The 22,746-nt window shown below is 50.4% G+C and overlaps 1 protein-coding gene across 5 annotated transcripts in view; it reads left to right on the plus strand.

The window, feature by feature from the left end:
- Window positions 1-21,592, plus strand: part of Itsn1 (intersectin 1) — a 182,394-nt gene extending 160,802 nt beyond the window's left edge. For all 5 annotated transcript variants that reach the window (XM_021628727.2, XM_021628721.2, XM_060370744.1 and 2 more), the window contains 7 exons: window positions 1,955-2,122; window positions 6,084-6,296; window positions 7,450-7,571; window positions 8,545-8,627; window positions 8,876-8,959; window positions 9,361-9,534; window positions 11,198-21,592. In XM_021628727.2, the coding sequence (XP_021484402.1) occupies window positions 1,955-2,122; window positions 6,084-6,296; window positions 7,450-7,571; window positions 8,545-8,627; window positions 8,876-8,959; window positions 9,361-9,534; window positions 11,198-11,346 (993 nt within the window). In that variant the 3' untranslated portion in view covers window positions 11,347-21,592. The remainder of the gene's footprint in view (window positions 1-1,954; window positions 2,123-6,083; window positions 6,297-7,449; window positions 7,572-8,544; window positions 8,628-8,875; window positions 8,960-9,360; window positions 9,535-11,197) is intronic.
- The last annotated feature ends 1,154 nt before the right edge of the window (window positions 21,593-22,746 follow it).

The following is a 22,746-nucleotide window of genomic DNA, read 5'->3' on the forward strand; positions in this document are numbered from 1 at the left end:
CCCACATTAGCCTCACCCATCCCCACCCCACCCCACCCCACCCCACACAGTGGTGCATTTTCCTGAGTTCATTCATTTGCGGAAGTGTCTTTCCTCATTGCCCTCTGCGTTTAATTATGCACTGACGATAGAAACAAGCCTTTGTAGTGGTTTTAACAAGCCTTTGTAGTGGGAAAAGACTGAAAACCAAGAACCAAGAAGCATAAATATTTAAGAGGAAAACACAATCTGGCATTATTAGCACACAGTTCCTGCTCCACGGAGCATCCGAGGGAAAAACCCAGGAGCTGACGGAACTGAATGGAGATTGGGAAGAGCATGATAACTAAGCTTTTTAAAGATTCATTTTTGTTTGCTGTGTGTCTGCATACCGTATGCATGCAGTACCCGAAGCGGCCGCAAGGGGGCACTGGACCCCCTGGAACTGGAGTCACAGACGGTTGTGAGCCACCATGTGAGTGCTGGGAACTGGACCCAGGTCCTTCAAGAGCAGCCAGTGTTAAACCATCTGCCCAGCCTCCAACACTATTTTTTTTTTTTTTAGTGGTGAGGTAGAAGAATTCTTAGCATGGCTTAAAAACAAAACTTTATTTAAAAATAAATATTAGAGCAAGTGAGCCAGAGAGGGGTGGGGAGGCATTGCCATTGCACACGTGAAGATCAGAGAACAATTTAATTTTCAGGAGTCAGTTCTTGGAAATGGGTTCTGGGGATGGAACTCAGCTTGTCATGGTTGCATGCAATGTGATCTTACCCACCAAGTCAGCTCTTTTCCTAATCCCCAAACCTAGAGTCATGGCAATATAAAAGAAAACTTTAATTCAGGACACATGCTCAGTAAGGAAAGGAATTAAAGAAGCAGATTTGTCCTCTGAAAGTATTTTAAAGACTTAATTCCTGTTGCATGTCCCGGGCTGAAAAGCTATTCAGTCCTCCAAACAGCCTGATAACAGCAATGCTATCAGATGGCTGGGACATGTTTGCTCAGGATTGAAAACAACAGACAAAACCAGCACACACACACACACACACACACACACACACACACACACACAAACCCATATTTGTGACTCGGCCACTAAAGCGCGTGGAACTCGAGCCTCCACATGAACCTTGAGGGATGGTGGCTGGCACCTGCTCTGGAAGGCAGAGATGGCGGAATCCTAACTGACCCAACTGGTGAACCCCAGGGGCCAGCAAAACATTCTGACTCACAAACACGAAAGCTGGCTCCTGAGCTGAGGTTGCCCTTTGGCTTCCACTCATGAGCACACACATACGTACACACGTGTCCCCACAGACGCACAAAACATACGTGTTTGCTCAGGGGACCATCTGAACTGCGTTCCGAGATGTGTAGGTGCCTATGGCTGTGCATGTGTTCTAGGGGACATGAGTGCAGGGCACCTGTCCCCCCCCCCCAGGTGCCCTGCCTTCTCCCAAACCTTCACTCATGGACTAATGGGGTACTGTTCAGTTCCAATGCCAGAATCTCATTTTTGGTTCCCCAAGGATGCCCACTGGCTGCCAGCAGGATGCCTGGCTTTTGTTTTGAGTCTCTGGCTAAGTTTCTTCTTTTGTGAGATAGAGTGAAGATCTTTAAAGAGCAACTCTGAGCCTTTCTGGCTGCATTGTTCCGTGTGCCTCCTAAGGGATAATGGGCTGCTCGTGTGTGTGCCTTAGCATTCATGCTGGGAGCCAGCATTCTGCGGGACAGGTCCCACACATTCAAGGGTCTGGGGGTTAGGGCGAAGGCTCAGGGCAGAGCCACCCATTGGCTCCACGCAGCGAGTACAGCCCCTTTGGAGCCCAAGGGTACCCACTGGAGCCAACAAGCAGTGGCCGTTACACTCTGTGCCGGGAGGATGGGGGGTGCCGTCCGTGACAGTGGTCCCAGGTCCACCCGCACTGAGGGAAGTGGCCTGACACTGTCGTCTTCCGCACTCCCATGCAGATCCTGGAAAACACTCCTGAGAACCACCCCGACCACAGCCACCTGAAGCACGCCCTGGAAAAGGCGGAAGAGCTCTGCTCGCAGGTGAATGAGGGGGTTCGAGAGAAGGAGAACTCGGACCGGCTGGAGTGGATCCAAGCCCACGTGCAGTGCGAAGGCCTGTCTGAGGTAGCCACCTGCTGGGTGGGGCCCCTGACCCGAGGCTGAGCGCGGGCCACCAGCGCAGAAGGGGTGAAAAACACGGTTCCCTTTCTTCTCCAGCCTCTGGCGTCTTCTCCCACCAGCTCTGTCTCTGCTGCTCCTTAATACAACCAATGAGTACTTTTTAATTTCAATTATAGTATTTCCCATTGCCAAAAGTTATTATTCGAATGTCCTCGTTTCTTCCATGTGTCTTGTTCAAATGTTCGTTCTTTATTCATTCTTGACACATTTTAAACATAATTTGTGTGTATTCCGACCTCTGATAGTCCAGTAAGATCATGGGCCTTTTTTTTTTCTATTGTTTCTGGTATCTCACACTCATCATTCCTTACTTTTCTGTCTGTCTGTCTGTCTATATTTATTTATTTATTTATTTTTCTGTACTAGCCACCAAACTCAGGGCCTCTGGCATGCTGGTTAAGTAGTTTTACTGAGACACTCTCATCTCCTGTATTGTGATTTTGACTGCTTTTGAAAGCTTCCCTGTGAGTATCTTTGCTGTTTGAACTTGCATTTTCCCTGAGCACAGTGCTACCCAGCCACCCTAAGTTACACGTAGAGGGAGTTTGGGAGCACAGCGAATGAGTGAGTCACAGCGGCCGTCTCGTGGAGAGCTACTCTGTGCTCACGGAGCCCAGGCAGCATCTTCACCAGCAGAGTCTGCCGATACCAGCAAAGCTTCTTGCTTTTCTTCAGCACCTCAGTTGGTCATTCACCCACTGATCCAGCTTTCTGGGGCATCGTCCGGCTAAGTTCTTCACCTCAGCCTTAGGTTCATCTGTCTTCACCCTGCCACACAGTGGAGGCTCCAAAGGACATCGGGGCTGCCGCCGCCTTTGACATTTGGTTTTCTAATAATCTCATTCTCATTTTGGTTTGAGGGTTTGCAGAGTCCTGAGGTTGTGTGTGTGTGTGTGTGTGTGTGTGTGTGTGTGTGTATGTGATTTTTTTGTCTTTTTTTTTTTTTTTGGCCCTTTTTAAAGCTTGAGCAGTTGAGTCCTCTGGATTTGTAACCCACACAGGAGTCTTCATTGGTCTTTTACTCTTTTCCTGTCACTCAACCTTCACTCTTATTCTGTGTTTTTCCTGTATCTGAGTGCATGGGTGTGCAGACATGTGCACACACATGCATACATGTATACATACAGATTGCTAGAGTTTTCCAAAATACCCTAGGAGAAAGTGTCTCGCTCACCTTCCTTCCCCATGGTTTCTCCTCTCTTAATTCCCTGGGCAGTCACTGAATGGAGACCATCTCCACTCTGCCCCACACCCTACCCCCTTCAGTGAAGTTGTACACAACCAAAGCTCTGAGCGTCGCCTGCAGAGGCTGAAGTGAGGGCTGTGGGTTCTCTGTTCAGAAGCCAGGGATAATCTTTAGTTGGCTGGCTCATCCATCCATACACACAGGATCATTCATTATCTGCTCATGTGCCATTGCTCAATACCCAACCCCAAGTACCTTTTAAAGAGAGAGAAAGGTTGTGAGCCGCCCCGGGATGGAGAGATGGCTCAGCCGCTGAGAGCACTGAATGCTGTTGTAGAGGGTCGGGTTCAGCGCTGAGCACTCACACGGCAGCTCGTGACTACCCTAACTGCTGTAACCCCAGCTCCAGGGAGCCGACCCCAGCTCCAGGGAGCCGACCCCAGCTCCAGGGAGCCGACCCCATCTCTGGCCTCCACTGATACCAGGCATGCATTTAGGGAAAACATTCATGCACATAAAATAAAAGATGTGGTTCCCACATTTGAGGAGATTATGATCTTGGAGGAAGCTAAGATGAACATACATGATTAAATATGAAGAAGGATGAGGATGAGGAGGAAGGGCAGTCATCCAGGTGTGCGGAGAGAAGGGGGCAGTCATTCTGCCAGTCCAGAACAGAATCGGGGATGAGGCTTGTGGGCTCAGAGTCCAGCCATGCAGGTATTCTGGCAGGTAGTGTGGCGGCATCAGAGGCCACAGGCCGGAGGGCAGAGGGAGGGCACACCAAATGAGGCCTGAGTACCCTCTGAAGGGCTGAAGCCTCGACCCTGTAGGGACCTGGAGAGCCTCTGAGTCAGGGAAGCAGAAATGCTGGGGTGGCAGCGCCCACTCTAGACAGCCTCTGCAAAAGGCGACACTCTGGGGCCTCGGTCTCCATCTTCAGATGTTCAGAACAGTTGGGGTAACGGCTCACACCTGTCAAACTGGCACTTCACAGACTAAGGCAGGAGGATTGCCATGAGTCAGAGGCCAGCCTGTGTTAAATATACTGTGAGACTCTGGCCCCAGAAAACAAACAGCAGAATGCTAGGAACAAAGTGCACTCTCGCCATTTGATGTCTGTGGTTTGTGAGCTCTTTGCGGCCACTCGGGTTCCTGCCCTTCACTGGCTGGTCCTTTTAGCTGTTGTACCCGGCCTGCTGTTTTGCTGGCACTCACGGGAGTGGGAAAGGAGCGCACTGGCTGGTGGCTTGTCTCAAGACCACAGTGTGGGCCATGTTCGGCTTGGTGTTAGACATGCACAGTGATTAGCTATCAGATGAACGTCAGCAGAGTGAGGTGCGGCTGCAGACCGGATGGCTCCCAGTTGGTGTACAGTCGGCCTGACCCACTGGGAGTAAGTCATTGAGGAATGCAAGCAGCCGAAACCCAGGGGCCTTTGGCTTCTTAGAACTCATTGTTTTTATGTGGCTTGAACTCTCTCTTGAAGGGCAAGGACTAGACCAATCTCCCCTTCACAGCTTCTAAACTAGGCTCCTCACAGAAGCGCAGGGCAAGAGGAGGAGTCCTTGTCAGCCCTCACTGGGCTCCCAGGATCCCTGGAGCCTCAGTGGGGAGACTAGAGGTCCTTCAGCTAAGAGTGAAGTAGAATGGACTCCCCTTGTCTCCTCAAAGTCTCTGGTCACCAAATCATTGCCGGTTTTTCTGCCTCATTGGAGGTGGATAGGTAGCCACCAACATCTCTTAGGGGACATTTATTATGAATTCCAAGGGCTCTTGCCAGAGCCTTTCCTTGGAGAAGCGTGGGAGTAATTGTGATGTGGGGAGAGGTTTTCTCTTGGAGGCAGCTGGGTAGATTATCACACAAGGGGCACAGGCAGATGTGGGCATGGGCATAGGTCCGGGATCTTCCTGATCTGTGCCTGTGCCCAGCTGTGACCCTGTTTTCCTGCCTGCTGTTCAAAGTGGGGCCTTTGTCAGTCCTGGCCACCGCAGAGTGGGCTGGCCTGAGATGACAGCCCCCAAGGAGATGCTGGAGCCACGTGTCAGCATTCAGTTGCCCTCAGTGTCAGTGAGTGGCCAAAGAGAGCCTCCCCTTCACAGCCTCTGAACCAGTAAGTGGGGTGAGATTCAACTCACACCTCACTGCGGTTGCGGGCTTTAAGGGGTCTCTGGGCACCCCTTAAATTTTTTTTGCAGCCCCTCATGAGAGAACCAACCAGGGTCTAGATCCTGCATCTGGGAAAGCAGCGTTTGTCCATGAACGCATGCAGGAGTCCTGCACTTGACAGAAGCACTGAGGTCTATTTGAGCCCCGTGCAGACTTCCTGTTGGAGCTGGTTTTTGCTACTGCTACCCGTGTGTAGCACGCATGGAGCAGATAGCCAAAGGGAGCTAGTGGGCCAGCCTTCTTCCTCACGCCCCGCTGCTCACTAAATGAAGGGGACACACTCACCACACCCTGAGATTAGAGTGAAGCCCCAGAGAAAGGCTTGAGACTTCAGCCAGGACTAACCCGGGAACCCAGAGCCCGGAAACTTGCCTTTGCTTTCTTGGCTCCAGAAGCTGCTGCCGGGAATCCTGGTGTGGACGTGGGATTCGGTCCTGCTAGGGTCCAGCCTTCGACTCTGATGGAGCCCATGCTTCAAGACAGAGAACCAAACGCCAAGAGTGGGCTTTCTTCATCCTGCGTTCTTGCTGTCTGCTTGTCTTTTCTAGCAACTGGTGTTCAATTCGGTGACCAACTGCTTGGGGCCACGCAAGTTTCTGCACAGTGGGAAGCTCTACAAGGCCAAGAGCAGCAAGGAGCTGTACGGCTTCCTCTTCAACGACTTCCTCCTGCTGACCCAAGTCACAAAGCCCTTAGGCTCTTCTGGCACCGACAAAGTCTTCAGCCCCAAATCTAACCTGCAGTATAAAATGTACAAAACGGTAAGGTTCATGTAAGTCGTGGGAAGAGGGGTCTCCTAAAGAAGGGACTTTCAGAAGGGCTTAGGACTAAGATGTGGAGAAGGCAGAGGGGAGGAACTAAGAGAGTAAGGGACGGTCTAGGATAGAGGGTGAGGAGCTAGCATAGGGTAAGGGGAGGAGCTAGCATAGAGAAAGAGGAACAGGCAGAGTAGAAGACTATTGCCCACCTTGGTTCCCAATAACACACAGTCCTGTTGGGACCCTATTTTACACCTGACAAAAACATGCCTCACTCCATACAAGTGAACAGGGATCATGGCCAACCCAAGCACCCATTGCGCCTCCCACTCTGCTACAGATGCCCTGACAAAGACTCACGGTGGCTTTAAACAGCTTTCCCCTTCCCTTCCTCCACCAACGTGTGCAAGGTTTTTGTTTTTTAACAAAATGCTAGGTCCCATGTGCGCAGGACTGTGTTTGGAACGGGAGGTTTTCCTTTCTGACTTTGGCTGTGTGGGGTCCGTCTTTCCTCAAGGTTCTCATAGATGCAGCAGCTAGCTTTATTTTGGGAGACCATGATGTCATTTGTGGACTGCTCCTAGAGCCTTTGTATGACAGGCCTGGGAGCACTCTCTTGGGTGTGAAGTCCGTTCTTCACTGTTTAGGATGTGATTCGGGGAAAACAGAACCAGTTCGTTCTGACTTGTATGGACTTTACAGGCACCTGTAAGATGAATAAGTCAGTATTCACGGGGCTGGGGTGGTGGCTCGGGGATGAGGAGCACTCACCGCCTTACAGAGGATCTGGGTTCAGTTCCCAACACCCACACGGCTGCTCACAACCATTTGCAACTCCAGTTCCAGGTGACTTGACCCCCCTTCTGGCCTCCGTGAGCATTGCACACTTGGTGCACAGACACAAGCAAGCAAAACACCTTCACACATTTTTAAAAAGTTAGTATTAACAGAAAATTCGCCTTCTGGTATAGTCCTGTGTACCAAACTACACCCACTACGCACAGCCTTCATCTAGATTATGGGGTCAAGCACACACATGCACATACTCAGTGTAGCTTACCGACATTCCCGGGCAGGCACACATGCGCATATATGCTCCCGGTGCACACACACAGAGCCCCCCTTCCTTTAATGCCTTTGTATTATGACTCTGCAGCCCATTTTCTTAAATGAAGTCCTGGTAAAACTGCCCACCGACCCTTCTGGAGACGAACCCATCTTTCACATTTCCCACATCGACCGAGTCTATACCCTCCGAGCAGAAAGCATCAATGAAAGGTAAGCCCCACCCCTCCTCAGGACTGGGTGAGGGCCACTGGTCAGCGTGGCCCAGCACTTCCCAGCTGCTGCTTACCTCAGTGTGGAAGGACTGCTCAGAAGTTGGACATCTGGCATGAGTTTTTCAAAACAAAATGGACTGAAATCAGCTTTCCTCTGGCTCTTTTTTTAAAGAAGCGTCCAGCATCCTTTGAGGTATTGAGAGCTGCCTAGCTCACCCCAAGTTTGCCAGGTGGCAGAAACCAATAGGAAAGTGATTTGGGACTAACCCCACCCCCAGCCCCAGGACAGCACCCTGGATCTTTGGGTGGCTGGCATTTGCTTCAGTTTTATTTTAGACTCTGTTCTGGAGCCAAATGAAACAGATTATTCTCCGAGGGCTGAGCTTGATGCAAGGCCAAGAGCCTTCTCAAGAGCACTCATGCCAGGCAAGAAGATTGGCTAAAGTTACTGTGCATATGGCGTCATGAGAAAGCCTGCATGCCAAAGCGCCTCCTGCCATGTACTTTGTTTCAAATACTCTTCTGTGTTTGAAGCGTTTCTCCCCTTGGGTGATGGGGTGGGGGGAGACCCTTCTGTCTTCTTGGGTCCGCCAAGTGTGTGATGCTTTGTGGTGAGGGAGGAAGAGCCACATGCCCACCCTTCCGCCAGCCTGGCCTTTACGGGGCTTTTTCCTCGGGAGTTCGGAACATGAAGGCAATGTGGAGTGCACCCATTGCTTGTGGGCCGGCCGTGACTCTGTCCTGAGGGTTTGCCTCGAGCGTACAGAATCCTGGGCTCACTTGAGTGGCCCTTCTTACTGATGGTGGGTGACTATTAGCATCATTCAATATAGAATCAGACTTTCTTTTCTGAGCCTCTGTTGCTAAATTCAAATAAGCCAAGTGAAGAGAGTCCTGGAAACAGAACTTGAGCAGCCCCCAAGCCTGTTCTGGGCCGTCTGTTTGGCAACCCCTGTCTTTTCTCGTCCAAGGACTGCCTGGGTACAGAAGATCAAGGCTGCCTCTGAGCTCTACATAGAGACGGAGAAAAAGAAGCGAGAGAAGGCATACCTGGGTAATGCGCCGCTGTGCCTGGGGCAGGAGAGCTGACCGCTCCCACTCCCGGGCAGAGTCTCTGGGGCTGGAGCATACAGAAATGGGGTGGGTGCAAGGCGGGGCGGGGCGCACCATGGCGGATGAAGGGCAGATTCCAAGAGCAGGAGATTCCAAGTGCGGGATGCAGCGCGCAGAGTGTGAGCACGCTGGGAAGAGAAGGGTACCAGAGTGAACGTGAAAGGAAGCCAGTGCGTTTTTTCCCTCTAGTGCGTTCCCAGCGGGCCACCGGCATCGGAAGGCTGATGGTGAACGTGGTAGAGGGCATCGAGCTGAAACCCTGCCGGTCGCACGGTAAGGGCCCCTGAATTCTGCTCAAGCGCGGTCGGCGCTCCCTGCCTTCCCCCAACTCTTAGCCAACTTGACATCAGTTGCGCAATTTCTTATGTCGATTTCCTGCTGGCACGGTTTTTCTAGCACTTTCCAAAGAGCCATCTCTAAAATATATAATAAATAAAGCACATATTTAATAAATGTACCTAATTTCTTTAGACTCTTCTATCTTCCTGCTTGTCAGGGAGACCCGAGGGACCTCATAGGGGTCCGAATTGAAGCCCTGCCAAAGGATTGGTTCCTCCTCTAAACTTGATACCAAAATACGAGCGTGTCTGCCAGATTGTCCACGTACTAATCGGGAAGGCGGAGGGGATGGGAAGAAAGCGTGACCACCTGGCAGGGGCTCCTGTTCACTGCAGGGAAGAGCAACCCATACTGCGAGGTGACCATGGGCTCTCAGTGCCACATCACCAAGACAATCCAGGACACGCTGAACCCCAGGTGGAACTCCAACTGCCAGTTCTTCATCCGGGACCTGGAGCAGGAAGTCCTTTGCATCACCGTGTTCGAGAGAGATCAGTTCTCTCCTGACGGTTGGTAAAGAGGGGGGGGGGGGAGTTGGGTCCTGCCCTACCGTCCTTCAGGGATGCTTCCTCCTGAGAACCTGAGCTGGCTCTCCCTCGGCTTCCCTCCTGAGAGATCAGGTTGGCCAGTGCAAGGAGGCAGCAGAGTGGGTGTGCCCAGAAGTGCCTGGCTGACGCATCACTGAAGTGGACAGGCTGTAGCTCCCACACGGGAGGCTCCGAGGAAGGGGGCCTTGCTGTACTCTGCTTGTTTGTTTCTGTCCTGACGGCTGGGCGGGTAAAGGCCCTCGCTGCCAAAGCTAGTGCTTTGAGTTTGACGCCCCAGGACTGACCTAGCCGAAGGGAAAGCTGGCTCCTGGAAGCTGCCCTTTGCCCCTACGCACGCCGCGGCACGTGCACTCTCAGCCAATAAAAATCAGAGGATGAGTTTGAAGTTCACGGTCTTGTCTTCACCAGAGGAACAGTAAGCTGAGAGCAAGGACCAAATGCTGGCCCTGGGAGGAGTTGAGGAGGCGCCAGGAGGCCTTCCTGTCTCAGCCCAGTGACGGCCACCTCCCAGCTGCTTACCCGTCAGAATGTGGCCAGGCGCTCTTGGCTCTCAGCTGCTGTGTGCTGCTACTTTAAGAAGCCAGTTTGGAATAATACATGTATTTTAATTTAAGTACAGATACATTATGTGTTACTGTGTGTGAATGTAGAGCATGTGTGTGTATGTATGTAGTGTGTGTGTGAGAGAGTGCGTGTGTGTAACTTGGGTATAATCACTACGGAGCTGCCTACCTTGTGTTTTGAGGTAGAGTCTCTCACTGGCCTGGAGCTCACTGATTGGCTCCCCTGGCTGTCCGCCCTGTCTCGCCCCCTCGCTTTGGGGTTACAAGTCTGAGCCACCGTCATGGGTGTTTTTTAAAGACAGGATTTCATGTGGCCAGGCTGTACAGTGCTGGGGGCTGAATCCCAGGCTTAACGCACACGAGGCAGGCACTCTACAGCGGAGCCACACTGCAGCGCCTTGCCCAGCTTTAAAAAAGTTTGTACGTGTATGCCTACATGAGTTTCTGTGCACCACGTGTGTGTGGGAGCCTGTGAGGACCAGAAGAGAGCGTCAGATCCCCTGAAGTTAGAGGTACAAGTGGTTGTGAGCTACCATGTGAGTGCTGGGAACCAAAATCAGGTCCTCTGGAAGAGAAGGGTATGTTCTTACCTGCTAAGCCCTCTCTCCAGCCCACCCTTGGTTCTCTTTTTAAATGTAGGTCCTGGGGTCAAATTTACATCCTTGTGCCTGCAAGGTGTGTATTTTTACTGACTGAGCCATCTCCTTGGCCCTATTAATATGTCTTAAAATAGGCACAGAATGTGTTCTTTCTGTGGGGCGCCATGTGCATGGTATAGATAAACGCATATAATGTGTAACAATCGGGAGCTGGTATACCCATCACTTGGATATCTTATTTTATTTTATTGAGAATATTTTTAAAATCTTGGTTTTGTTTTGGTTTGTTGAACGATCATTGGCCATTCCGTGGGGGTTAAACTGCAGGGTCTAATGCTGGTCTTAGCAGCAGTGCTCTTAAACACGTGGGGCCTGGCCACGTAGGAGAGGGCCAGCGTGATGGGCATGTGCCTGGGAGACAGGAACTCTTTCTGAGCAGTGTTTTGCCTTTTGTCTTTTCAGATTTTTTGGGTAGAACAGAGATCCGAGTGGCTGACATCAAGAAAGACCAGGGCTCCAAGGGGCCAGTTACCAAGTGTCTCCTGCTGCACGAGGTCCCCACGGGAGAGATTGTTGTCCGCCTTGACCTGCAGCTGTTTGATGAGCCATAGCAGCCCTAGGACGACCGTAGAGGACTTCCTTCTCAAGGCCGCCCGTGCTGTCTGTGGTCAGCCAGGGGCAGCAGGCCAGCAAAGACGAAGCCTCTCCAGGCTGCTAGGAGTAGTTTCCACAATCCTGCCCTTCCAACCGTGCCCCGTTTTATGAATCCAAACCATCTTTTCTTTTGTCCTCATCAAAAGTCTCATCATGGCTTCTAGAGTCTCTGAAATCCATACTCTTCCACAGGCTCCATCGGGAGCCTCGTTCTCTGGGCTGGAGGTGTGGGCCTGGTCACTATAAAATAGATTTATAAACGCAGTGACTGTATTTTGTAGAACTTGTGCAGGTCCGTTTGTCACCTCTACGAGCCCCTTGCAGGCTATTTGGCCCTTGATGCCCCATGTGTGGTGTGTTTAGTCCGATTGTGATGAAATTGTTGCTGCTGGGGAGCCCAGCTCCCCCTGGGAAATGGGGCTCTGGATTGAGTGCTCAGCACAACGGCTCCCGAGCAGGCACCGACTTAAGTCTCTGGAGAGCTGTTAATACAAGGTTCTCACGTGTGCCCTTAGAGCTTTGACTTGATTAATGTCTGTTAGAGAAACCATGCTGGCGATTCCACTCCAGTTCCAGGTGTGCTTGGAGGATGGTCCTAAAGCTCATTATATCCATGAGGTTCTGTCCTGATGAGTGAGATCCACCATGGTTCACTGGGAAGGCTCCGTGGCTCTGGGATGGTTGGCAGCTATTGTCAGGACATCCTCTTTGGCCTTGGAGACCCTGGGATGTTCCCTAAGGAGTCCAGTGACCAGCCCTGAGGGGATTCCCTGCTTGGGTGACTGCTGTGGGACATTTCAATAGCAGTCTTTAGTGGTCCCCCCCAGGAAGTCACGCCGTAGATGGATGAAGTCTGAAAAAGAAAGGAGTCAAGATGGAGCGGGGGCAGGGTGGTGGGGAGGGGCAGTGGGACCAGAGGCCAAGCTTTCCGTCAGAGTGCTTCAGGCTTCCTTTCCCTTAAATGCTGAGAGATAGGTTGGTTAACTAGAGAATGACGTGACTTGCTGATGAAAAGTTTGGGCTGAGTTTTGTTCCCATGCTTGTATTCCCAGTCTGTGGTCATATGTGTTCTCTGCATGTCTCTGGTGTCTGGAGTTAGGCTTTCCTGCGTTCGGTGGCAGTCTTTCTCATTGCAGGTCCTCAGAAGCAAGCTAGACTCCGGAAGTACTCTCTAAATGGTAGTGTCTCATGACAGAATAGCTGCTCTGCTGGAAACCAGTATGGCGCTGCCCTCTCCATGAATGTGCTTCAAGCGGTTTTCAAAAAGCATATGTGGGAAAGGACAACAAAGTTTACATTCCATACTGCTGAGAAACATTTATTGAGGCTAGTGTTGACTTTTGTATCAAGAACAACAGACATACCTATTTTTTTGAAACAAGCCAATAAACCTTTCAGTTAGCAGCTTTCAACTGAACATGAGATAGACTTAGTTCAGCGTCAGGCATGGCTTTCCACTTCCCTGCAGAAAACACTGTCAAAACGCTTGACGCTCATGTTTCTGATGTTAAGGAACTGTTTCAAATGAAGCCTATAAATAGATCCATGAGCATACTTCCCTCTCTCTATAACCAGGAGGCTGTGTTCAGCGTATTGCTGAGGCACATGTTCCCATAGCACCCAGTGTGCAAATGGCCACCATTCCAACACTTTTCTTCTTGCCCCTTCCCCCCCTTCATCCCTTTCATGTTGGCCGTGAACAGGATGATGAGCCCTGTAGGTTCTAGGTTACCTACTCGCAGAACCCCATGGTTGCAGCATGCAAATGCAGTCTGTGAGTCTCTTCCCCAGGGGACGCTACTGGGGTGGTCCTGGGGGTTGACATGTATGGATTAGTGTCCCTTTAGCTTCTACTGTCGTTTGTTGTGATTGATTGTACTTCCGGGGAAGTCGGCTGACCTCAGACCCAGCTGTGACTTAAGGAGACAGAGTTCTGCGTCATCCGCAGGTGGTGCACGGCGCCTCAAACCCTGGGCTCTCTGCTCCTTCCTTACTACCTTTTCAACAGTCAGGCTCCATCTCCTACAAAGCGGCATGTCCTTGCTAACAGGAATCTGAATGCCAGCTGTCTGCTTCGTAAGTGCTTGCCCAGGCAGTGCTGCCTGGCATGCAGATACCGGCCCCTCAGACACCCGCTGAAGGCATTCCTCGTCTGTGAGCCACACTGCCAGTACCTTCTGCACCCTGCCCTCCTCTCACTCAGGACGGGGCTCTCCTGGGGTGTGGCTATGCCCTGTCCCTCAGCCACCCCTGAGGACTATTCTTGAGGGTTCTGAGGACAGAAGTCCCTGGGTTGGGCTTCCTTGGTGGAACTCTAGTCCCAAAGGGTCAGTCCTGGTCTCTGAAGCATGGCTGTCTCCTCTGACAGGTGGGACCAGATTTGCTGTGTCCACAAGAGTTTGGAGACATATGTAATTTGTTCAGGTCCAGGTTAGCCCTTGCTGGTACAGAGAGAACTTTCTAGGTAGCACTCACCAGGCATGCTACAGAGACTGGGCAAGGATGCTGTGTTCAACTCTCTGTAATGGTATGCCTCTATCTGTGGACCGAAAACAAGAAAGCTCTCTTTCTAAAGAATATTCATGGAAAATGGGGATTTTTTTTTTCTTCCTTGCTTTGAGACAGGACCTGACTGCATGGCCCAAGATAGCTTTAAACTTAGCATCCTCCTGTCTCAGCCTCCTACATGCTAGAATTTCATGTGTGTGGCCACTATGCTCGGCTGTCTTCACTTTTATAAACAAAAGTATATGGAAGGGTTGGCTTTTGCCAGGGCCAATTGACCTGAACTTAACTGGGGGAAAAATCCCAAGAAAAGGTGGATCAGTGGAGCACCCACACTGCCTGTTACCTTGACTTGGTGCCCACATGGAGGTGTGTCAGAGGTCCAGGGCTTCCTAGGTGGGGCAGCAGCTACCTTCCCAAGAGGCGGCTAGACAGGAGTCGAGCTAGTGACCCTATACAGTCCAGGTGTTCTAGGATTCCATGAATCGGGAATCAAGGGCAAATGGACAGAGCTCTCTGGCTTCATTTAAAAGCTGAAGTACCTGAGCTAGCTGAGACAGAATCTGCTTACCAAGGGATTTTGTTTTTATACCTGTTCAGGCCTTTTTGATTCCTAGGAAGAAGCCAAGAGTGTGATGGATTCTTTTATTCTGCCTTTCCTTCCAGGATCCAGATTGCTAGAGCTGGTGCCATCTCTTCTTCCTTCTGCTCCTCCTCCTCCCTGGAGCAGCCCCATGGGATAAAATTCTTGTATTTTTTTCTTTGTTTCCATCATTCTCTCCAGAGACACATGGAAGATAGCAATTCTGGGAAGGCTGTATTGGCCAGGCTTATGTGCTGGGACAGAATTGGGGGACAGAGGCTGGCCTATGTGAGCGGTAGGAATTTCTTTGGAAGAGCCCAACCTTGCTAGATTAGTGAGCAACACTGGGAGTCCCAACTTGGCTGCTAAGGCACTAATCTGCCCAGCCCCTGCACTCCTGTGCACAGTTCCCTAAGGAGGGCCAGGGCTTGACCTTCTCCCAACTACATTGATTGTCTACCTGCCTAGGGTCCCTGTTCTTCAAGAGGCCAGGGATGTGAGTGCCATAGGGCCAAGGTAATGCTGCAAAACAGAAGGCAAAAGGAGCAGACTGTGAAAGGATAGGTGAGGGCTGCTTGGAGGGTAAGGGCCCACTCACTGCCTCATGCCTGTTTGAGGGGTTTAGGGGACTATATCTTTGGAGAAAAGACTTGCAATCTCTGCCACCCCCACATGCCAGGCAGCCATATTTCTGAAGATATGACGTATCCCTGTCCTTGTCATGGGAACTCACACCTCTCAGGTAGCAGCTTTCTGAGTGGCATATTATCATATTTTGAATGACCCCTGTTGATGAATGCTGCCCTGTGATGGGCTATTCAAGAAAATAAAGATTTCTTGTTAGTTTTGACTTGGAATAAACACCTGGCTGGTTGCCACAGGGCTCCTCCTTCTGGTTTCCTGTTCCCTCAGACAGGGAAAGCAGTTTTTTGAGCTAGAGGAAAAGAAAATTCTAGAGACTTTTTCACAGTTTCTCAAAAGCTTCTAGACATTTCCTCACAAGGCGTTGTATGAGGTCACGGAAATCAACTAATGTAAATAATAGGGACACACAACCCAGGAGAAAGATGGCCATGACCTCTGGCTGTCTAGCTTGAGAGCATTACAAGTCAGATGTCAGCACACTGGGCAGGCTGCAGTCGGGAACACAAGTGCGCCCAGCAATGCAAGGGTGTGTTCGTCCCTAGGGGGGTCCCCATCCAGGCCACCTGTTGAGGGCTGGGAGGCAGAGAAGGGCCCTCCTTCCTTTGTCGATTTCAAGCCAACTTGTAGTTCTAATTTTAAGTCATTCCAATAACACAAAATTCACCTTTAGTGGCAGGGTAGATAACTGAGAAGGTGCTTGCCCTTTAAGGATGAGGACCTGCATTTGATCCCAGCACCCACTTAGGATGCCAGATGCAGCGATATATACCTGTATTCCCAGTGCTGGGGAGGTGGAGACAGGGGGATCTTTGGGCTTGTTCCCTGTGTGGGGTGGGGGCCTGGCCAATTTGGCTGGTAAACTCTAGAATTATCTGGAGGTACAAGACACTCAGTTTTCCCCCCTTTTAAAAATGTATTTATTCACTTTCCATCCTTATCGAAGCCTCCTCCCTCCTTTCTTTCTGGTCCTACGCAGCCACCCTCTACCCTCTCCTTTCCCCCCCCTCCTCAGAAAAAGGGGAGCCCCCCTAAACTGCCCCAGCACTTCAAGTCGAATCCGGACTAAACACATCCTCTTCTATTGAGGCACAACAAGGCAGCTCAGCTAGGGGAAAGTGATCCAAAAGCAGGTAACAGAGTCCCTGTCAGAGACAGCCCCTACACTAATTGCTGGGGAACCCTCATGAAGACCAAGCTGCCCATCAGCTACATTTGTGCTGGGGACCTAGGTCCAGTCTGTGCATGCTCTTTGGTTGGTGATTTGTTTCTGTAAGCCCCAACCCCCACCCTGTCCTCAGTTAGCTGACTCTGTTGGTCTTCTTGTGGAATTCTTGTCCCCTCCAGCAACCTCTATCCTTCCCCCAACTCTTCCACAAGACTGCCTGAGCTCTGCCTGATGTTTGGCTGTGGGTCTCTGCATCTGTTTCCATCAGTTGCTGGGTGAAGCCTCTCAGAGGACAGTTACACTAGGCTCCTTTCTGAAGACATGGCTGAGTATCGTTAATAGTGTCAGGGGTTGGCTCTCTCCCATGGGGTGGGTCTCAAGCTGGGCCAATCATTGGTTGGGCCATTTCCTCAGTCTCTGCTCTATCTTTATCCCTGCACACCTTGTAGGCAGGGTGAATTTGGATCGAAGGTTTTATGGGTGGGTTGGTGTTCCACTCCCTTCATTGGAAGTCCTGCCTGGGTATGGGAGGTGTCCTCTTCAGTCTCCATGTCCCCTGCTCCTAGGAGTCTCACTCAGCAAGAGTCACCCCTATATCCTCCCACGAGTCCACCCCATTTTGGAAGAGTGTTGATGATGTCTGAGCTCCTTGCACACACACACACACACACACACACACACACGCACACAGAAACATTAGTGTTCACTTCAAAGTAGCTGCCTCAGTTCTACAAAGACCTAACTAGCCCCTTCACTGAAAAGAAAGCTAATAATCTAATTCTTCCAGCACCGTGTGTGGAGGGCCCATTTCAGCATACCCCCCTACGCTGCGTCCGGGCTTTTGTTATATTTTAGTAGGATTCTGTTCTGTTTTCTGCACCAGCCTACATTCTCACTGTCCTCACAGCGGTGAGTATTTTAGTGTTCAAAGTCCGCCCAGAAGAGCTGCATTCAGAATCGGACTTATTCCCAGCGTCCCTCTGGGATTTCTGGAGACCCGGCAGTGACAAGGCTCCCTTTTACCTGTGGAGATGCCTCTTTCCTTCTTCTAGCACCATCTAACGCTTATCATTTCGGAGAGCTCCGAACTATGGGTTCCTGCCTCAGCAGCTAATCTGTTGTGCGGTGGCCTTCCAGGCAGAAGCTGCCTTCCTGTTGGCAGTTTCCGCGCCGTCCGGCTGTTCCTACCTGGGTAGCTCTATTGGCAGGTTCCAGGGTGCCGGCGCCCCCTGCTGCAGCCTCGCGGCATTGCTCGTGTGTGACTCCAAAGAAGCTGGTGACGAGGGCGGAGAAAGGACTGGTACCCTGCAGGGGAGCGTTCTGCTCTCTCGCCGGGGAGCCGGGACTGAGGGAAGTTCTCCTGAACCCAGCGCTTCCGGCCTCTAGTGAGATGGTATTCCAGCCTGCAGGGGCTGGGGGTGGGCCGAGCTCTTTTCTCGGCTTCCCTGCCTTTTCCGTACCTACTCCCGAGGGGAACTTTGCAACTCAGTTCCCCACAGAAAAGGCTGGCTGCCCGAAAGAGGGCCCTGCCCCCGCGAGGCTTCTAGAGTCAGGGTCTCTCTGCTTTGGATAGCACAGTGTCTCCGGAAGACTTCAACTTAGGACATTTTAAGTGGCAGACGGTGGTGAGATGCAGACATTGGCTGCATGGAATATGCCTGTGGGTGAGTGAGTGAGTGTGTGTGTGTGTGTGTGTGTGTGTGTGTGTGTGTGTACCAGGCTTGGGGGGATGGTGAGTCGGCCTCAAGGAGACAGGAAATGTGTTGCTCCACACCTCTCATTCTGCGTTCAGGACCATCTGGAAACGTGTGGGCCAAGTGCAAAAATAAAATTTGTGACCTCCTTGTTCCAAATGATTGGGAATTTCAGTAGTGACAGCAGTGAAGGAGCCGAGTCTGGGCCCTGCTGAGTGTGGGGCTACAACAGCCAGGACCGGCCTTGACTACACTAACTGTGGCAGCGTAGAGCTGGGGTGGTGACACAGCGCCTTCCCTCCCCTCTCCCTCTTTTATTTTCTTCCCAGTGCTAAGGATCAAAGCTGGGGCCCCAGGCATGCTTAGAAAGTGATGTGTTTTTCAAAACACTAATCTTTTTCTCTTAAAAGTACAAACAGCCTGGGTTAAATAAAGCAGGCAGAATGCTGAAAGCACCCCGAATAGATGGGGAATTATTAACTGACAGTTGATAGTGTCCCCGGGTGTGTCAGTGGGTATCAGGTGCCCTTTGAGCCTTCAAAGCTGGACTCTCTGCTTTGAAATAAAGCTTTTCTTTTCAGTCATCACTCGCCCACCAGGGGCTGCTCTTCCTGTTTCTGGTGTCCCAGGGAGGATTCTAAACTACTTTGATGGAGAAGATCCCAGAAAGCTCAGTGTCCTTGCCCTCAGTGACTGGGTGCTTGTTCCTCTGAGCTTCGACTTTCTGGAGAGAAACGGCTGGGGCCGGCTGCCTCTCTGCCCTGGAAGCCTAGTGTCTGAGAGTTTGCTTTTGAGAGGCAGGGTTCTCACAGGCCAGATTCCCCCACGTGGTGTTAGCAAAGGCTGCTGGGTGTGTAACCTCTGCATGTTGCTTTGTTGTACAGCTTTGCTTGTGCTGGATGCTCCAGGCTCTCTGAGGCTCTGTTTGCCTCTTGCAGATGTAGTCCAGTGTCTATACACGCAGAGCAATAATCCTCCCTGAGTTTCCTGTAATCCCATCGGTCCAAGATGGAGGCAGGAGGATCAGGAATCTAAGGCCAAGGCCAGCCTGGGCTACATGAGACCTTCTTTCAAACTAAAAATGCAGAAACTCTTTGAAGAAGGGAAAGCTGACAGAAGCCCTGTCAGTCTGTCGTGGCTTTAAGTCACCTAAAATGAAAGTAGACTGTTTCCATGGGTCTCCCTGGGGGCACCTGCCCACACTGTGTCAGTACCCATTTTAATGGATGAATATTTTGGAATACACTTCATCAATAGACATCATCGCTGTCAGAACATTCTTGAAAGATCCTTGTTATTGATCCTCAACAGTTAGGCACTCATTCGCCTGGGCATTTGTTGTTAATGGCCCCCAAAACCTCAGATTTGGTCCACAGCAGCCCACAAGCTGAAGTCTTTGTCCTCCTTGCCCCCTGCATGGCTCCGTGCACACAGGGGAGCAGGCTACCATTTGCCTGTGTTGTACTGTCTCAACTCATTAGCTTTGCAGTGTCACATGTGTCGATGGTGAACACAGGTGTACATACCTGTACAGAGGTGAAAAAACTCCACAAAATGTCCTCATGTCTGACCATCAGCTCACAGCTCCCGCGTTCCTGCATTTTATGCAGTTTCTAATGAAAAAAAAAAATAGAAATCTGCTCTATAATGTGAAAGGATTGTGCTCTGTATGTGGTTTGTCATGAGATCTCTGCTGTATGTTTTTGGAATGATGATTGTATGTATTCACAGTATGTAAGAGCTATGCTGTTCGCTGTTGCGTAAACTTAACAGATTCTCTAGTCTGAATATTTAACTTGTGATTGTAAAATGTGATTTCTCATTGAGAGACTATTTTTCTGTATGTATATGAGAGTATTTTAGGAATCTAATTTAAGTGCATAAACTAAAGAAGAAACTTAAAAAACATATTCCAGGAGTAGAAATGCTTGATCAGATAGATCACTTGGGTTCAACCCAACTAAATTTTATTAAAAAAAAACAAAAACAAATCCAAGTTGAATGTTTAGGAATTCAAAAGCGTGAATTTTTTTTATGCCTTGCAGGGACATGGTGTCAAATGGGTGAAGCCATGATAAAAGGGAAGGGATCCAGTAGCCATGACCCGGGATGAGACCAAGTTATACTCCAGGCTCCTTCACGCTGATGCCGCCATATTCTGAAGACTGAGAGGAATGGCTTGCCTTCCACCAGGCCTGGCGCCACAGACTGTGGGCCCTACTCAGGGATGTGGCGTGGTCAGAGAATTCAGGGAGGCCACGTCCTGCCTCCAACCTCTCTCACCATTTTGCAGCAGATATGGCTGAGCCTGGGTTTTCTAGGCCCAGCTGTTAGGCAGGCATGACGAACAGGTAGCCCACAGCTTCCTGGAGGCCCATGGTGAGGCAAGAGGCCAGCCTTCCCTAGTCCATCCCCTTCCCAGAAAAATAACAGAAACCCAGGCTGCTTCTGAGCACAGTTCGTCTGTACTTGACCACAGAAAACATTGAGTCAGGTGACTCAGGGAGGGTTCATGAAACTCAGTGTTTAACCTCCTCTCCAACCCCCCTCCCCGAGAGTGTCACATGCGACTTTAGTTAGCGGTGGCCGCCAGCCCAGCTGTACACAGCTGATCAGAAATGCCCTTCAGTTAAGAGCTGGTTTCTGGTGCTGGCAGAATACTGCCCACCGCAGGAATTCTAGGAATTAAAAGCACACAGGTGCGCGAGCACTGGTCCAGCACTTTTTTCCATCCGTGTTGCCTCTTCATAGTGCTACTATAGGCTTCCCACTGGTGGATGCTGAAGTCCAAGAGCTACCCTGACTGCAGAGATGTGGGCAGCTTGTTGCTGAATGCCTCATGGACGCTGCAAATGTCCTGTAACCGCCCCTAGTCCCACAGATGGGGCCATTTATAGAGCTCTCTGCCCAGATGTGGACCAGCCATGTCAGGCCAGCTTGCAGGACTGTGCACATTCCGGCTTCTCTGTCCACACAGACCCTGCTCCTTCTCTCCTGGAGTGACAGCCTCTGGGCTGGGGTGGCCAAAGGCTGCGAGGATAAACTGTCTCTTGGCCAGGGTGTCCTAAATCTGCACGAACATGGGGCCCTCCCCGATGGGGTTGGTGAGGTTAGCTAGCCTTTGTGATCTTTGTAGTGAGATATGGCTGGTGGCATTCGGACCCTTCACATCCCTGCCCAGGCCACTCCCCTGATGGATGTCCTATTCATTGTCATACATACTTGCTGCTCAATGACAGCATTTTTCATGGAGATTACATCATCTTTATAACATTAATGGAATTCTAAAAAAAAATATATTAGAATTCCACATTTGTCTAAGATTTGCTGAAGCAAGGATGCATAGCTTGTTTGTTTAAAAAGTTTTTTTTTTCTTTTTTCTTTTTCTTTTTTTTTATGTCAGAACACTCCTTTGGCACCTCATTATGTGTGAAATGTTGTTCTATCCAGGAGAGCATTGCCTACTTTTTTTTGTACAGACACAGTATCAGTAGGAACTTGGTGTGTGCATCTCCTAAAAAGGACAATCTCCTCAAACGATTCTTTGGTCATTTTGACCTGTACAGTTTAAATCACGTAGTTCATGAATAAAACAAAAACATCCGACTTCACTACCATGGACTCTTATCCTGAGCTCTTTCTGCCTCTTCTTTGCAGACATACAGGACGCTCGCAGCCCTGAGATAAGTGTCTCTTCCTGCATCTATTTCCGAGAGATAAGGTTATAGTCGTACAAGAAAAATGATGAAGAACAAAACAAAAAAAACAATGTAAAAAAGCAAAACAAGGCAGCCGCCATCTTTTCAGCCCTCCTGTGCCTTCTCAGACAGTTAGCTCTGTGTGGAGATTCCTTGTGTGAGTGCTCCTGAGAGTGAAATTCTACATTTTGTAGTGTGAGGAATGCTGACGACACTTAGTAGGATGCCAAAGGCAAACTTAGTAAGCCCAGAAAGGCACAGGAGAGACAAACCCACAGGACACTCCCTGGAGATATTCCTCCACACCAGCGTCTTCTGCTTGTTGGGCAGGGTGATCCCCTGCCTCACCCCCAAGCCTGAGGTTACAGGCATGCACAGCTGGCTTCAGTGTTCATGAAACTGTCGGTGCCCTTCCTGTTACCAGCGTGGGGTGCCACTGTGCGCTGCTTAGCAGTTAGTACACATCGTACCCCAACACAAGGACTGTTCAATTGTACAGCTCACAAGCCTGATTTTGTTCGCTCTTTCTCTGCTGTTTTACACAGCTTGGTTTCTGAGGGCTGTATATATAGGACTTGGTTGTTTGGCTCTGTGTTTGTTACCGTGATTTAAGTACCAAATGGCTGCATCGTGATATGTATTTTTTAATTTTTTATTATTTTCACCTGTTGTGTGGTAGTGGTGCTCAAGTGCACTCTCTCTGCAGATGCTGGAGTTACAAGTGCTTGTGAGCTGCCTGACTTGGGCCCTGGGTTAGAATTCAGGACCTCTGGAAGAGCAGTATGTGCTCTTCACCCTATACTTTGGTGTTTTGTTCTGCTTTTTAAGATAGGGTTTTGGTATGTATCACAGGCTGACCTCAAAATTCAGAATGTTCCTGCTTTGGACTTGAGTGCTGGTGCTACAGGGTGCACCACCCCATAACTTGTCTGGAAGTGTTGGGAAGGGCATGGCATGGTGGTGAGGCTGGGTGTGATGGTGCATCCCTGAATTTCATTCCTTGAGAGGCACAATCAAGGCTACCTCAGGCTCACGGCCAGCCTCATCTAGAGTTCCAGGCTGCTGTA

The sequence above is a fragment of the Meriones unguiculatus genome, chromosome 17 (genome assembly GCF_030254825.1).
Source record: "Meriones unguiculatus strain TT.TT164.6M chromosome 17, Bangor_MerUng_6.1, whole genome shotgun sequence".
Lineage (NCBI taxonomy): Eukaryota > Metazoa > Chordata > Mammalia > Rodentia > Muridae > Meriones > Meriones unguiculatus.